The sequence below is a fragment of the Pygocentrus nattereri genome, chromosome 25, assembly GCF_015220715.1.
Source record: "Pygocentrus nattereri isolate fPygNat1 chromosome 25, fPygNat1.pri, whole genome shotgun sequence".
NCBI lineage: Eukaryota > Metazoa > Chordata > Actinopteri > Characiformes > Serrasalmidae > Pygocentrus > Pygocentrus nattereri.
In genome coordinates this window covers 29,584,196-29,601,695 of record NC_051235.1, presented here as the reverse complement: position 1 = coordinate 29,601,695, position 17,500 = coordinate 29,584,196, and the positions used below count along the sequence as shown (strand labels likewise).

Genomic DNA, 17,500 nt, shown 5'->3' with positions numbered 1-17,500 from the left:
CTAAAGCTTGTCAGGACGTGAGGAAAGAGGCGAGTCCACTGTAGGACAGTAGGGTTAACTACGCCACTGACCTCGTCGCTCACACTCTGAGAACAGATCGCCGGTCGTCCGCTCGGACAGGGAATGTATAACTCCACCTTTCAGACGTTGCTAAGACTCATTTCACTGGCCTCTCTAACCACGTTGAAAAACTCGGATGTGCGCCCTCTCCTGGCGACAGCGGAGTAGTGTCGCTTTCCTTGCAGTAGGAAACGCCACCAGGGCTGTTGCTGAACGTGAAAGAGTGAGAATGGTGTATTATATCGGAAATTTATCTGCCATTTCTTAGTTATATTGCGATAATTATCGTCATCGTTTTATCGCCCAGCCCTACTATTAGGCCTTTGGAACTGGAGCTGTGGTTTATGTGGGTTCATGTAGGTTTATGTAGTTTATGTAGGGGGTAAATATGAAGCCATTCACTGCTACACAACTTACCATATCTGTTGAATTTGTGTCGCGGACTGGAATTCTCATTTGCAGTGGAGGCCATTTTTCGTTAGGCGAGCTCTACCGCAATCCTCGCTCTCAGCTACACTACAACGCTACTGAAACTCTGCAGGGTTAGTGGAGCGTCAGTGGAAGAAGGACAAATTACAGGCAATTACACAGCAAGTCATCAAGCAGTTTCACAATCAACATGCAACACAATTAGAGTGGATCAAACAACTGTCAGTGGACCATGAACAGCTAAAAGTTGACGGTTGGTGACCTCAAGCATGCGGTTTCAGAATTACATGGTGTAGTGCAGTTCTGTTAAAGGGCAAGTCCACCAAGTTTCCAAGAATTCAGCAGAATTAAACGGTTGAACTGTAAACAAAGGCCCAGTCCCATTTCACCCCTCGCCCCGGTCACTCAGCCCTTTGCCCTATGTTCATGTCTAGGTGTAGGGTGTCCCGGTTCTTGTTGAGATGGAAGGGTGGGGCGAAGTGTTGGGGCTACGTGACCCTCCAACTGGAAGTTTTTCAGAGACTCCAAATTGAGAGTTATGCGAAAAACAGAAAAACCGGCGGAACGGAGAACAAGAGACCAAAGAAACCCACAAACGTGAGAATTTTCTCCGCTAAAAAGTTACGACATCCACTGTTTTATCTTAGTTTAGTGTCGTTTCAGTGGATTTTGGTCGTTTTTGTCATAATGAGCATAAAAATTCACTAATAGCATGCTAATGTCTTGGTAGCTAACTGGCTAACTTTCCCGTTCCGCCTTAAATAGTCCAGCAGTTCTGACGCCTGAAGCTCCAGAATGTAACTGCTGTACCATTTAAGGTGGAACGGGAAAAATTCGAACAAGAATCTGGAGAATATCCGCCTTCAGCTTCACACCACTGAAGAATTAGGGGGGTGTGATAATAAATAACTGCCCCCTTCTTTGAAGGCGTATGATCCCTAAATGTAACTAAAGCCCAGCAGTGAGGAGCTGAACTTTCCCCTCCTCTGCTGTCCCTGCAGACGGGCAGGGTCGCCTACAGAGCGGCGCTGGAAGCTGTTAATGAAGTGATGCTCTTTTATTAGAGGGTCTCATTTCAGAGGGAAGATCTCAACCACTGCCCTGTAGCTCAGTTCTAAGGGGTTAAGGTGACACTCGAAAACAAGGGGTAGGGGTAAACAGAAGAAATGGGACTGGGCCAAAGTCACCCAGAGTGGTTTGGTGTTAAACGGTCTATTCTAGTCCACATGTCTCTCTATTATTACTTTCATTCTCTTACTATTTATGTGTTTGTTTATTATTATTATTCATCTTCTTATTTTATGATAGTTGCCTAGTTTAGTTGTCCTTTTGCTCTTATCCTCCTTTCATTTTATTTTGATATTTTAAAAATATTTTTACATATTTTTATTATTTTCTTTCATACTTACATGATCTGAGTCATTTGTATCAGTGAATTTACTTTTATGGCTTGTTATATATAACAAAGGTTAACTGATTAACTGATTGACTGAAACTAGTCACCAAAAGAACTCAGAAGACACCTGTAGGTCCTATAGTGGTTTTGGATAGTAATTAACAGCTGTATTTGTGTTGTAGACACGCCGACCCCCATCTCACCAGCACTGCGAAGGAAAACAAATTCCCAGAATGAGTATTTACTAAATAACCAGGACTAAATTATGCTGAATTTTGGAAAAAACTGGTGGAGTCCCCCTTTAATAAAACACTCGCAATCAGCTTATGAGGCATGATGAGATACTTTGGCTGCACAGTCTAAAGCAGGAGTTTCAAATCCAGTTCAGTTCCTTCTACTTGGTGCACTGTTATATCTATTAATTCCCATTAGAAGCCTATTATGCAATCATTGCACCTATTTCTAGCCATTAGGGCATCTTAGCAGGTCATTCTTGTATTATTACTTAAAAAAAAATGCAAGTAAACAAGCAAACTCCTCCGCTAATGAGATATGATGCTATTTCTACACGAGATGACTTAAAATAAGTCAAATAAGCTTAGAAAAATCATACCAATGAGGAATATTAGGAATATTGACCGCACGTAAGGTGATTTTACTTGCAAATATAACATATTTTTTGCAGTGTGGACGAAAAAAACTCCTGCTCAGCAATGCAAAGGCCACATACTGGATAGCAGATGGTTGAAACTAGGCCTGAAGCTTCTGTAATGGTGATGATGGAAGGCTAATGGACTCATTAAGGCCCTGTTGTGCATGGGATCCAATGCAAAGGCGATGTAAACAGTGCACAGGCCACACAGGGGGCTCGGGTTAGGCCGGGCTAAGCCCAAACGAGGCCTGAACCTTTAACAGCGAAGATGCAAAGTTAATGAAGGTCCCGTTCTAAACAGCAACCCTGGTGGATGCGGTCCTGGGGTCTTAAAATAGCCCCTCTTTGGGGCTGACCTTTAGGAGCCTTCAGCTGTCTATCACTCGGACACACACAGCCAGCGTAAACATGCAGCTTTACCGCGTCTATACCCGCACGACACGGGGCGAAAAGCACGGCTGGAAACAGAACCCACACTCGTAAGCCGTGAAATAAAAACCCCCAACCTGAACGTCTGGACCTGGCTTTAAACTCCAGCAGCTTCCAGCCGACATCTGCCAAAGTGGCCATGTTTACTGCAACACTGACACTTCGGCGCGACACTGACGTAAACACCAGCGCCCGGTGACGTCAGCGAAGCGGTTTAAATCGCCTTTAAAATGTTATTTTTGTCATTTATTTCCATTTGTAATATTTCAAGTTCACTCACGAGCGATTTCCTGCGCTTCGGACAAGACGCGTGGCTCGCATTTCTTCGTTTGTTTCTTTAATGTTTTTTTGGTGTCGTAAAGCGGCGCGCCGTACGGCGACGTTTGTAGTTTTTGCTGTGTCTCCGGCTGTTAGGATGTGGCCGACCTGCTGCAGCTCCTTGATTTTAACCTTAATTTGGGCGTTTTTCGTGCCTCGTTTCGCGTCTGGGCTCCAGGACGTGACCACTGACTTGTTCGGCACTGAAAATGAGGGGACGGTGGCCGCTTTTGGTGATTTTAACTCGGATAAACAGACCGATATTTTCGTCATCAGGCAACGTAAGTACAGGGCTGAGGCTAAGTGGCTAACGCTAACTGTCCTGGTCAGTGGGCTGATTTAAAGGTCTGTATGTTGTCCTGGTCCGAGCTTCGCGCACTACGGTGGCTTATTATGTCTGTTTAATTGATAATCTGCCGTCAAAAACCGCCCCGAACCGCCGAGCTGCTGTTTTGGGACGGACTTTAGCGTCAGAGCTGCTAACTCTCTCCCCTGTGAGCTCTGGCTGGTTCTCTAACCTCCAGTTCTGGTTTAAACTCATGATGAACTTTTTCCTACAAATTTTAAGATCTTAAATTGTTTACACGCCCAGCACAACGTCTAATGAACGACTGTCACCTCGGGGGTCCACTTTAAAACGTTTGGAGGGCTCACAGGAACCTCTGTCATGTTTGTTTACTGCATGAACTCTTCACTTGCTTTAATCTCGCCCTGAGCTGCTTCCCTAACATGTTCTAGATTGATCATCCTATAAGTGTTCCACTGTGCTCTAGATGTCATCCTGTATGTGTCTACCAAGTTCTAGATCTGTCTTCGAGATCCACCTTGTTCTGTTGCTATCATCCTGTATGTGTCTACCAAGTTCTAGATCTATCTTTGAGATCCACCTTGTTCTGTAGTTATCATTCTGTATGTGTCTACCAAGTTCTAGATCTATCTTTGAGATCCACCTTGTTCTGTAGCTATCATCCTGTATGTGTCTACCAAGTTCTAGATCTATCTTTGAGATCCACCTTGTTCTGTAGCTATCATCCTGTATGTGTCTACCAAGTTCTAGATCTATCTTTGAGATCCACCTTGTTCTGTTGCTATCATTCTGTATGTGTCTACCAAGTTCTAGATCTGTCTTCGAGATCCACCTTGTTCTGTTGCTATCATTCTGTATGTGTCCACCAAGTTCTAGGTCTATCTTTGAGATCCACCTTGTTCTGTAGCTATCATCCTGTATGTGTCTACCAAGTTCTAGATCTGTCTTCGAGATCCACCTTGTTCTGTTGCTATCATCCTGTATGTGTCTACCAAGTTCTAGATCTATCTTTGAGATCCACCTTGTTCTGTAGTTATCATTCTGTATGTGTCTACCAAGTTCTAGATCTATCTTTGAGATCCACCTTATTCTGTAGCTATCATCCTGTATGTGTCTACCAAGTTCTAGATCTATCTTTGAGATCCACCTTGTTCTGTAGCTATCATCCTGTATGTGTCTACCAAGTTCTAGATCTATCTTTGAGATCCACCTTGTTCTGTTGCTATCATTCTGTATGTGTCTACCAAGTTCTAGATCTGTCTTCGAGATCCACCTTGTTCTGTTGCTATCATTCTGTATGTGTCCACCAAGTTCTAGATCTATCTTTGAGATCCACCTTGTTCTGTAGCTATCATCCTGTATGTGTCTACCAAGTTCTAGATCTGTCTTCGAGATCCACCTTGTTCTGTTGCTATCATCCTGTATGTGTCTACCAAGTTCTAGATCTATCTTTGAGATCCACCTTGTTCTGTAGTTATCATTCTGTATGTGTCTACCAAGTTCTAGATCTATCTTTGAGATCCACCTTGTTCTGTAGCTATCATCCTGTATGTGTCTACCAAGTTGTAGATCTATCTTTGAGATCCACCTTGTTCTGTAGCTATCATCCTGTATGTGTCTACCAAGTTCTAGATCTGTCTTCGAGATCCACCTTGTTCTGTTGCTATCATTCTGTATGTGTCCACCAAGTTCTAGGTCTATCTTTGAGATCCACCTTGTTCTGTAGCTATCATCCTGTATGTGTCTACCAAGTTCTAGATCTATCTTTGAGATCCACCTTGTTCTGTAGCTATCATCCTGTATGTGTCTACCAAGTTGTAGATCTATCTTTGAGATCCACCTTGTTCTGTAGCTATCATCCTGTATGTGTCTACCAAGTTCTAGATCTGTCTTCGAGATCCACCTTGTTCTGTAGCTATCATCCTGTATGTGTCTACCAAGTTCTAGATCTGTCTTCGAGATCCACCTTGTTCTGTAGCTATCATCCTGTATGTGTCTACCAAGTTCTAGATCTGTCTTCGAGATCCACCTTGTTCTGTAGCTATCATCCTGTATGTGTCTACCAAGTTCTAGATCTATCTTTGAGATCCACCTTGTTCTGTAGCTATCATTCTGTATGTGTCCACCAAGTTCTAGATCTATCTTTGAGATCCACCTTGTTCTGTAGCTATCATCCTGTATGTCTCTACAAAGTTCTAGATTTATCTTTGAGATACACCTTGTTCTGTAGCTATCATCCTGTATGTGTCTACCAAGTTCTAGATCTATCTTTGAGATCCACCTTGTTCTGTAGCTATCATCCTGTATGTGTCTACCAAGTTCTAGATCTGTCTTCGAGATCCACCTTGTTCTGTTGCTATCATCCTGTATGTGTCTACCAAGTTCTAGATCTATCTTTGAGATCCACCTTGTTCTGTAGTTATCATTCTGTATGTGTCTACCAAGTTCTAGATCTATCTTTGAGATCCACCTTGTTCTGTAGCTATCATCCTGTATGTGTCTACCAAGTTCTAGATCTATCTTTGAGATCCACCTTGTTCTGTAGCTATCATCCTGTATGTGTCTACCAAGTTCTAGATCTATCTTTGAGATCCACCTTGTTCTGTTGCTATCATTCTGTATGTGTCTACCAAGTTCTAGATCTGTCTTCGAGATCCACCTTGTTCTGTTGCTATCATTCTGTATGTGTCCACCAAGTTCTAGGTCTATCTTTGAGATCCACCTTGTTCTGTAGCTATCATCCTGTATGTGTCTACCAAGTTCTAGATCTATCTTTGAGATCCACCTTGTTCTGTAGCTATCATCCTGTATGTGTCTACCAAGTTGTAGATCTATCTTTGAGATCCACCTTGTTCTGTAGCTATCATCCTGTATGTGTCTACCAAGTTCTAGATCTGTCTTCGAGATCCACCTTGTTCTGTAGCTATCATCCTGTATGTGTCTACCAAGTTCTAGATCTGTCTTCGAGATCCACCTTGTTCTGTAGCTATCATCCTGTATGTGTCTACCAAGTTCTAGATCTGTCTTCGAGATCCACCTTGTTCTGTAGCTATCATCCTGTATGTGTCTACCAAGTTCTAGATCTATCTTTGAGATCCACCTTGTTCTGTAGCTATCATTCTGTATGTGTCCACCAAGTTCTAGATCTATCTTTGAGATCCACCTTGTTCTGTAGCTATCATCCTGTATGTCTCTACAAAGTTCTAGATTTATCTTTGAGATACACCTTGTTCTGTAGCTATCATTCCATATGTGTCAACCAAGTTCTAGGTCTGCTATCTGTTTTGATCATGATCTGGATCTCTCATGCTGTGTCTGTTCCACTGTGCCCTAGGTCTGTCATCCTATATATCCACCATATTCTAGATGTCATTCTGTATACGTTCACCAAATTCTAGATCTACTTTTGTGTTCCACCATGCTCTAGATTTATCCTTATGTATGCCCCCACCAAGTTCTAGATCTGCTGCGCTGTATGTGTTCCTCCATGTTCTAAATGGCATCCTGTGTGTGTCCACCAAGTTCTTCATTTATTGCGCTGTATGTGGCTACCAAGTTCTAGATCTTCCATCTGTTCTGACCATGCTCTGGATCACTATGTCCTAGTTCTGTCATCCTGTACATGTCCACCAAGCTCTAGATCTTCCTGTATGTGTTCCACCATGTTCTCTATCTGTCATCCTGTATGTGTTCTGTCATGTTCTACATATGTCCTTGTGTATGTCTCCACAAAGTTCTAGATCTAGTTTTGCCATCCCATATGTGTTCCACCATGTCCTAGATGCCATCCTGCAAGGGTCCATCAAGTTCTAGATATACCTATGTGTTCCACCATCTCCTATATCTATCATCCTGTTTGTGTCTACCAAGTTCTAGATCTGCCATCTGTTCTGACCATGTTCTAGATCTGTCATGCTGTAAATGTACCGTTTCACCATGCTGTAGTCATTCTACATGTGTCCCACCATATTTTATATCTATTAACCTGAATGTGTTCCACAATGTTCTATGTCTGCCATCCTGTATGTGTCCAACAAGTTCTAGATCTACTGACCTATGTGTGTTCCAACCATGTTCTAGACCAGTGGTCACCAACCATGGTTTTGGAGATCTACTGTCCTGGTGTGTTCCACCATGTTCTACGTCATCTGTCCTGTGTGGGTTCCACACAGTCATTTGCTCCTCTAGATAGTTCCAGTCTTTTCAGAAGAGTCTCGTCTGAGTCTCGTCTGAGTCTCGTCTGAGTCTCGGCCCCGTGATGTTTCAGAAGCTGTGTTCATTTTAGAGTATTACGTATTTGGCATGTTTATGGTTGGTTTGCTGGCTGTCGATTAATAAATAACTCTAATTCTCATTTCTTTCAGAGTCAGAGCTGCTGATTTTCCTGGCTGATCTCAAAGCTCCTTATTTCAGGCCTAAAGTGCATCTCAGTAAGGATGATTTCCCCAGGTAACACTTCACCAGCAAGATCGTATAAAGTCCTCCACGAGTGAGATTCTGTAAGTGACACTGCTGTGGGCCTTTAACTGATGCTTGTTCTTTTCTTGTTGGCTTGTTTTTGCTCTTTCAGTGACATCAGCGTCATCAGCAGCGTCGTCCCAGGAGATTATGATGGAGATTCTCAAATGGACGTTCTTCTCACCGGCCATCCGAAAGGCTCAGACACCCAGCAGACAAAAGTGTTCATCTTCTGGGGGAACAACCAAACTCTGAGTAAGGCTGTGGATGTAGAATTAGAGACTCGCAGTAACTGGCCACTTTATTGGAAACACCCACCTTGTGCTTCCACTCACTGGCCACTTTATTGGAAACACCCACCTTGTGCTTCCACTCACTGGCCACTTTATTGGAAACACCCACCTTGTGCTTCCACTCACTGGCCACTTTACTGGAAACACCCACCTTGTGCTTCCACTCACTGGCCACTTTATTGGAAACACCCACCTTGTGCTTCCACTCACTGGCCACTTTATTGGAAACACCCACTTTGTGCTTCCACTCACTGGCCACTTTATTGGAAACACCCACTTTGTGCTTCCACTCACTGGCCACTTTATTAGAAACACCCACCTTGTGCTTCCACTCACTGGCCACTTTAATTTGTGCTATTTTACAGTGTACAGTTTTGATAGTCTGTGAAATGTTTTTACTCGTGTTTCTTCTCAATGTTCTCTCATAGATCAGAGTGGAAGGACTGACCTCAATAAGACGTTTAACGATCAGCCTCTTGTCATGGAGTAAGTGCATTCAGACCATTTTGTGTTTTGTGTAATTCTGTGTTTTTGTTGATTGTCTAAGTATAAGTAAGTGAACACGTCCTCTACAGAGACACAGTTGTGCACATTTAAGAGCACGGTTACTTTGTTTGCTGAATTTAAGATATTGGGGGGACAAATAAATAGGGACTGTATGCCAAAATTGCCAAATTTAAGCGTGTTCCTTGTATAGGATCAGCTAACTTTTCACTTTCTGACTGATTGTGTTGAAACTGGTTGTTATGAGACTCAACCCACGACCCATAGACACTTCTGTCTAACACACAATGTACAAACTGCCAGAGCAGAGTAAACGGTGAAGGTATTACTTTGGCAATAAAAATGGATATACCATATATGCTTCTACTCACTGGCCCCTTTATTGGAAACACCCACCTTGTGCTTCTACTCACTGGCCACTTTATTAGAAACACCTACCTTGTACTTCCACTCCCTGGCTACTTTACTGGAAACAACTACCTTGTACCTTGTTACATTTTGATGCTTTGGCAAGGTGGAGAGGACCAAGTCACATTTCGTTAGTATCCTAAACGTTAATCGAGTGTATTGTGAGTTTTTTGAGTGTGTCTGTGCTTCTGTTCTTCCATTGCAGCTTTAATGGGGACATGATTCCAGATGTTTTCGGAGTGGTGAGCGATTCTACGGAAGTTTGCTATCTCCGTAACAGGTGAGGCCGTTTTAGCAGAAACGCCTTCTTGATCATAATCAGAGTATCTTTTTGTGTTTTTGCTCAGGGAAGTACTTAACATTCAATTTATCATATTATATATTTATTTAGAAGCTAACTGGGATCATTTTAAGCCCAAAGTCTGAATTGTCTTTTAGATATATGATGTAGCCTTGTCTTATCCAGGCCCACCCTGTGTGATTTTTAGCCCTTTGTTAAGCCCGATTTGGTTGGATCTGATTTGGTGTTCAGTTTGAGGGGGAACCAACCCCCGATTAGCGGTCCAGACCAGCCCTGATCGAGCGGTCAGACGATCAACCAAGCCAACCAGCCGATCACCTTAAGTGTGTATCAAGCCGTTCTTTGTGTGTGACCTCGTTTTGTTTCTTGTCACTGATTCTCGGATTTGTGTGTTTGCACTTTGATTGCGGTCCTCGGTTGTTGATCTGACCCGTGTGTTGTGTTTTGTTGATCTGGTTTCTGACCTAGTCTGGTGTTAACCCTGTTATATCGGTCAGTTCTCCCTTTTATAAACCTTACACTTCATCTTTGTCCATGAGTGTCAGATTCGTCAACCCAGCCTTACACACCTAATCACGATCACTGGTAAACAGAGGCAAAGAAGTCGACCTTTGTAGTACCAGCATCTACACCGATCAAGCATAACGTTATGACCACCTCCTTGTTTCTACGCTCACTATCGCACACGTGGGCCGGATCAGGCTTGTGACAAACTCCTGTTTGGCCTGTAGAAGGACTTTAATTTTAAGTGGGCTGCACTACAATCCCCGTCATGCTTTGCAGCACCAGTTGTGCTCCAACGATCTATGAGACGGTGGTTACACCTTAATTCTGCCACAACTTTCACCAGCAGTTCAATCAGTATAAACACTTGCAGCGAAGAACAGATGGCAGGTGACTAAACCAGGATAATAGGTAGGTTTAAAAGACTGGCATCCTGGAGACCAGTAAATATTGAATATTTCAGGCATTCATGTTGTATTTCAAGGTCGAGTACACAGGTTACGGATTTGTTGAGTTTTAATATGACCCTTTTATGTACACTCTCAGAAATAAAGGTACTTATCTGTCTCTGGGTCAGTGCCCCTTTTATCACTGGGGTGGGATCCTCAAGGGTGTCAGAATCAGAATACTTTATTGATCCCAGAGGGAAATTACAGTTATTACAGGTGCAACCATTTATGTAAAAGAATGAACACTTTAATCATTTGAAGCGCACACACACACACACACACACACACACACACACACACACACACACACACTGTCTAAGCCACTTCTCCCTCAGGGTTGCAGGGGGCGCTGGAGCCTATCCCAGCGGTCATCGTGCGCAAGACAGGATATAATTTAAAACGAAAAAGAGAAATTTGCAATATGTACACGTGTAAATTCTTACGAATACAGTAAAGTGGCTGTGATATTGCACAGATGAACCATAGTATCACACACTGAGGGTGTAGAGTTTGATTGCCACAGGTAAGAATGACCTCCTGTGGCGCTCTGTGGTCATTTCGGTAGAATGAGTCTGGCACTGAATGAGCTCCTGTGTCTCATCACCGTGTCGTAGAGTGGGTGGGAGCCATTGTCCATAATGGCCTGCAGCTTAGACAGCGTCCTCCTCTCCGACACGGCCGTCAGCGAGTCCAGCTCCACACCCACAACATCACCGGCCTTGCGGATCAGTCTGTTGAGTCTGTTGGTGTCTGCCACCCTCAGCCTGCTTCCCCAGCCTGCTTCCCCAGCATGCAACAGCATAGAGGATAGCACTCACCACCACAGACTCATAGAAGATCATGAGCATAGTCCAGCAGATGTTGAAGGACCTCAGGCGCCTCAGAAAATAGGCGACTTTGGCCCTTCCTGTAGAGGGCGTCAGTGTTCTTAGCCCAGTCCAGTTTATTGTCAATATACACACCCAGATGTTTGTAATCATCCACAGTGTCCACACTGACCCTTCTGATGAGCACAAGGGTCACCCGTGCCTTGTCCCTCCTCAGGTCCACCACCAGTTCCTTTGTCTTTGTCACGTTGAGCTGCAGATGGTTCAGCTCATGCTATGCGACAAAGTTTTTCACCGTCGCCCTATACTCATCCTTATCACCCCTGCTGATACATTGAACTATTGCAGAGTCATCAGAAAACTTCTGAAGGTAGCAAGATGTGCAGTAGCTGAAGTCCGTGGTGTAGAGGGTGAAGAGGAAGGGAGAGAGGACAGTTCCTTGTCCAATGTTGCTGACCACTTTGTCCGACACACAGTGCTGCAGGCATACACACTGTGGTCTGGCAGTCAGGTAGTCAATGATCCAGGACACGGAGGGGGGCATCTACTTGCATCACTGTGAGCTTATCACACAGAAGAGCAGGCCAGGGGGTGTTAAATGTGCTGGAGAAGTCAAAAAACATGACCCTCACTGAGCTGGCTGGCTTATCGAGGTGAGCACATACTCGGTTGAGCAGGTAGATGATGGCGTCCTCAACTCCCAGGCAGGTCTGATAGGTGAACTGGAGGGGTCCAGAAGTGGCTGGACCATGGGCTGGAGCTAATCCAAGAAAAACCTCTCCATGGTCTTCACGACGTGGGACGTCAGTGCCACTGGCCTGTAGTCGCAGTGTCTTTGGAACTGGAATAATGCAGGGCATCTCCCACAAAGCTGGGAGTCACAGGCTTTAAGCACCCTGGGGGGGACCCCATCAGGGCCTGCAGCCTTGTTTGTCTGGAGTCTCTTCAGTTGTCTTCTCATCTGGTCAGCAGTGATGGACTCACTGTATAGGTGACAGGTGGAGGTGTGAGGTGGGCTGTCACAGGCTATCAGGAGGGAGAGGGAGGGTAAGTGAAGTGGGCTGCTGTGGATCTGCAGCAGAGGAGTCAGGACTTCAGTTCCCTCTGGATCGTTCCCACCTCCTCTGTCTCCAGCTCTGAAGGCCTTTTTTGGTTGAGGAGAGCTTTAATGTCCTGTGTTGCCCACGGCTTGTTGTTTGGGTAACATTTAAGTCCTTGTTGGGACAGTGGAGTCCACACGGAAGTTAATGTAGTCCATGATGCTCCCTGTGAACCCGTCAATGTCCTCTCCCTGCGGCTTACAGAGTGCCGGCCAATCAGTAACCTCAAAGCAATCCTGCAGTGCCTCGTAAGTATCCTCAGGCCATCTACTCACTGTCCGCGTGGTCACAGGCTGACTCTTCACCAGCGGCACATACCAGGGACTGAGGTTCACCAAGTTGTGGTTTGACCTACCCAGAGGGGGGGAAGGGGGAGCAGCTGTATGCTTCCTTATCAATAGCATCCCTGACTAAAGGTCCACCTTTAGTCAAGGAACATAACTGGACCATAATCCACTGAAATGATCTGTTCTAAGCTGTACTGACTCCACACACCCCGCCTCGCCTCCAGGCTTTTATTCTACTGTTCTGTTTTAAACATTCGGTTATGAAAAGGTACAGATATTAAATTTTCACCTGAAAAAACTTCACAATTGGACCTTAAAACTGCTGTTGCAACTTTTTGAGGGTTGTTAACAGTGTGGTTGAGTTTGACACCTCCGCTGTAGAGACTGTATTGTTCCGCTAATTTACATCACCACCCGCTTTTAGATTCTGTGCACAGTGTGGCACAAGGTAGAAAAGCTGCTGTGGCGATGGTTTGGTCAAAGGCTGAATCATTGATTTGTATTGTTTAGAATTTTAAACATACATAACCTCGATTGTGCCTTTAACTCAGCTCATTAAAATGCTTCACTGTGCATGTGAGAGACTTTTTGTCATTTCTTTGTTTATTTGCTGTATTGTCTTCTTTCATGCTCTGTTTTTATTGGTTGTTGCAGGAATCTATTCAGTTTCAGTCACTGATCTGATCAGATCAGATTACACTGAGTCCGCTTGAAAAGATCTAACATTTGATTAACTCTGACTGCTCTGAAATGCGATCGGGAGGCCAAAAATCTGAGTCTGTGCCCCTCAAACACGACTTGACTCTATCTTCCCAACTGTCGACTCTGACTGACCTAAAAATCTGAAGACTAGAGTCGACCAGCTCAGACTCAGACTGACAATCGGGACTAAAATCAGGGTAAAAGTCGTGGAACCCGGTAATCCGACAGCGATGTGAATCTGATATCATCCCTAATTGTTGTGTTTCTTTGCTCGTTTGTTTCGCAGGATACTTAAGTGTGAGAAGGCCCTCAGCACTAATGTGAAGATCCGTGTTCCTCACTCGAACGCTTTCATCGACCTTAACAAGGACTTCACTGCTGGTGAGTGAAACGTTCGGTTTTATGAACCTGTTCTGCTTTGTTAATGGTCCAGCTGTCTTTCAGGCAACTCAGACAATCTACAAGACCTGAAAGGTCTCTTTGGCTCTCGTTCGAGTCAGTTCTGGTTTTTGAATAAAGACTGTCCTTGTGCTTTTGGTGTCTTAGCCTGAAACCAGGGGTGGACCTTTGGTCTGATGAGTGGGGTTTGGTGAGAGGGTCTATAATCATCAAGGCAAAAATGTGGTGTATGTTATCCATAATTTAGACTTCTTACTGTTTTTGACCACTCTGTACTGACCTTTGGATTCATCCTTGTTTGATCAGCTGAACTGGAGCTCATTTGCGTTGTTATTCTGATCAGAGGTGCAGTTGGGATGTTGTGCAAAATGTAAATGATGTGCAAAATGCAACAATGTGCAAACCATTTAAACACTGTATTTTATTGAAAATAGGAATTTTATTGTTTTTTGAAAAAAATCTGCCTATTTTGAATTTCATGGCAACAACACTTTCCAAAAAAGTTGGGACGGAGGAAACAAAAGGCTGGTAAAGTTGGGAAAAAAACACCTGGTGGTTCATTGGCAACAGGTCAGTAACATGATTGGGTATGAAAGAGCATCTCAGAGAGGCGGAGTCTTTCAGAAGTGAAGATGAGGAGGGGTCACCACTCTGTGATAGACAGCACCATCAAATAGAGCAACAACTCAAGAAGAACGTTTCTCAACATAAAACAGCAAAGAGCTTCTGCTTTTCATCGTCTACGGTGCAGAATATTATTAAAGACTCAGAGAATCTGGAGAAATCTCTGTCTGTGAGGGACGAGGCTGAACACCAGTATCTGCTGGCCGTGATCTTTGGGCCCTCAGACGGCACTGCATTAAAATCAGACATGATTCTGTAGTGGAAATCACTGCATGGGCTCAGAAACACTTCTGAAAACCACTGTCTGAACACAGTTCATCACTGCATCCACAAACGCTGTTAAACTCTTAAAGAAGTATCCGGTTATAAACAGGATCCAGAAGGTCCTCCAGGCTAAAGACCACTCAGCTTGTTATCAGTGCACAGTTCAGAAGCCGGTATTCATGATGGTACAGGGCGGCGTGGTTTACTGTTGGGACAGTAAACAGGCTGTGATTCTCTGAGTGTCACTTACTTCAGTCGAAGATGGGCTGCTGTTTGTCTTCCAGTTGGTGTGATGTGGAGAGCTGACCGTGTGAATGTTAAAGCTCTGATGGGCTGATGTGAAACTGCCACGTTCACGTCCGGAGAAGAGCGCGATGTCGAGGTTTACATTAAGCAGAGATTCCAAACTTTTTATTATTTTTATTAGATTTTTTTTATACATACTAATTAAAGGTTTGGGTTGTTTGTCTTACTCTTATCTGAAGAAAACAGGTTGAGCAGCTGTGTTTGTTTTTTATTTGTTTAAAGTATTGATATATTGAAAACGCTCACGTCCGTGTTGATATTATGGCTTCTAGGCTTTCTAAAGGCATGAGAGAGAGATATTGAGAGATACACACACACACACACACACACACACACACACACACACACACACACACTCTCACTCTCTCACTCTCTCTCTCTCTCTCTCTCTCTCTCTGTTTCTCTATCTCTCTCTTTCTTTCTCTCTCTCTCTCTCTCTCTCTCTCTCTCTCTCTCTCTCTCTCTCTCTCTCTCTCTCTCTCTCTCTCTGTTTCTCTCTCTCTCTCTCTCTCTGTTTCTCTCTCTCTCTCTCTCCCTCTCTCTCCCTCTCTCTCTCTCTCTCTCTCTCTCTCTGTTTCTCTGTTTCTCTGTCTCTCTCTTTCTCTCTCTCTGTCTCTCTGTGTCTCTCTCTCTCTCTCTCTCTCTCTCTCTCTTTTTTTTTTTTTTTTCTTTTTTTTTTTTGATTCCCTCGATGGTTTAAAGCTCAGACCGGCTCTTTAAGTGCCTCTTAAGCCCTGCAGTGGCGGATTGAAGTGTTACTGCGCTTACACAATTTTCAACTTGACTGAGGGAGGCGAGGATTTCCATTTTCTTCGCCAGTGAATAAATAAATCGGCTTCATCCGCCCGATTGTTTTTGCTGGCTGCGTTTCTGTCACTCACAACCGTGTCACTACAGACGGAGCCTTTTCTCCGCTGAGCTTCCGGTTCAGCAGCGCCAGGTCCTGGTGGAGCCGGCGGCGCGCGAGTGGCCGGGTGGAGGAGTGTAACTCGCCCATATTTGCTCACTGGGCTGTGATGTTTAAACTGGTTGTGTAATTAATAATTAACCCGCCTAGAGATTTGAAACAATGCACTCCAGATCACGCGACGCAGCAGTGAGGCACAGGCCAGCAGAGACGGGATCAGCATTTAATTCACCTCCCTGAGTTCAGCCACAGGCGTGCAGGTGCAGTTCTCCTCACTGCTTGTACTTACCTCACGTGGACATAATAAAGCCCTTTTATTTATTTATTTATTTAATTTGCTTTACACGAACCTGCTGTACGGACTTTTTCAGCCAGTGTTCACTCGTGTGTTATGTCGTTTTTCAGTTTTTAGCATAATTTGAAAATACATGTAGTCCTATATATTGTTTGTAAATTTTATAATGAATGGACCAACAGAAATGACCCAAAATCACTTGGTTGGGGGGGTGTCTGGTTCCATTAACTTACATTAAAAGTAGAGCATGTCTTTCCTTCTCCTGTAAAGTTCTTTTTGGACACACAAGGTTTTGATCTGGCAGGAGGGATATACACATATATAATGTGTTTATTTGTATGTATGTTGCTATGTACCATCCCATCAGCTTGGCAACCACCTGGGATACCATGGCAATAGCCTAACAATACCTTAGCAATCACCTGGGAAAACTTACCAATGACCTAACAGCACCTTTGCAAGCCCCTAGGATAGGGGACCATAGCCATGGCCTAGCAACACCTTAGCAACCACCTGGGATAACAGTAACCCAGTAATCTGTCTATCTGCAGGTGTAGGCAAATGTGTGGAAGCCACTGGTCCCCCACAGAGAACTCTCTTCTGCACGCTTTAATACACAATGACTGTTAATTTACTGAATTTTGCATGAACAAAGCTGCATCAGTTGAGACAGAAGGTGTGTGGGGTGGAGTGTGTATTGACCTCAATACAAGACTCAAATTTTGTAGACTATCTAGATGGAAAATTTTCATTATTTCCCAAAAGTAAGCAAATCTGAAATGGTTATATGGAAACTTTGTGAAATCCGGGGGGGAAAGCCGGGGTTATGCAACACGACTTTTACCCCGATTGTAGCCCCGATTCTCAGTTTGGTGTCTGAGCTGGTCGTCTCTGGGGGCACTCTTGGGCTGGAGGTTAGGGAACTGGTCCTGTGACCGGAAGGTTGCCGGTTCCTACCCCAGCACCGACAGTCCATGACTGAGGTGTCCTTGAGCAAGACACCTAACCCCCAATTGCTTCCCGGGCGCCGTGGATAGGGCTGCCTACCTCTCCGGGCAAGTTTGCTCACTGCAGTGTGTGTGTGTGTGTGTGTGTGTGTGTGTGTGTGTGTGTGTGTGGTGTTTCACTTCATGGATGGGTTAAATGCGGAGATGAAATTTCCCCATTTGTGGGAAACTAAAGTCTGCAGACTGGTTTAAGTTTTGGTCGACAGTTGGAGAGAGAATCGAGTTGTGTTTGAGGGGCCGATTTACTGCCTCCCAATCGCGTTTCAGAGCAGTC

The 17,500-nt window shown here is 44.3% G+C and overlaps 2 protein-coding genes across 4 annotated transcripts in view; one reads left to right on the top strand and one right to left on the bottom strand.

Annotated features, from left to right (window-relative positions):
• phkb (phosphorylase kinase, beta) overlaps positions 1 to 3,138 on the bottom strand; it is a 184,849-nt gene extending 181,711 nt beyond the window's left edge. For 2 of the 3 annotated variants that reach the window (XM_037534548.1, XM_037534547.1), the window contains exon 1: positions 3,044 to 3,138. In XM_037534548.1, the coding sequence (XP_037390445.1) occupies positions 3,044 to 3,107 (64 nt within the window). In that variant the 5' untranslated portion in view covers positions 3,108 to 3,138. Of the gene's footprint in view, positions 1 to 477; positions 596 to 3,043 lie in introns of all 3 variants that reach the window. The other variant, XM_037534549.1, reaches the window with a different exon arrangement.
• A 206-nt stretch (positions 3,139 to 3,344) lies between these two features.
• itfg1 (integrin alpha FG-GAP repeat containing 1) overlaps positions 3,345 to 17,500 on the top strand; it is a 266,804-nt gene continuing 252,648 nt past the window's right edge. Inside the window, exons 1-6 of the mRNA XM_037534550.1 lie at positions 3,345 to 3,565; positions 7,956 to 8,040; positions 8,162 to 8,304; positions 8,771 to 8,828; positions 9,460 to 9,534; positions 13,711 to 13,805. Coding sequence (XP_037390447.1) covers positions 3,382 to 3,565; positions 7,956 to 8,040; positions 8,162 to 8,304; positions 8,771 to 8,828; positions 9,460 to 9,534; positions 13,711 to 13,805 — 640 coding nt within the window. The 5' untranslated portion in view covers positions 3,345 to 3,381. The remainder of the gene's footprint in view (positions 3,566 to 7,955; positions 8,041 to 8,161; positions 8,305 to 8,770; positions 8,829 to 9,459; positions 9,535 to 13,710; positions 13,806 to 17,500) is intronic.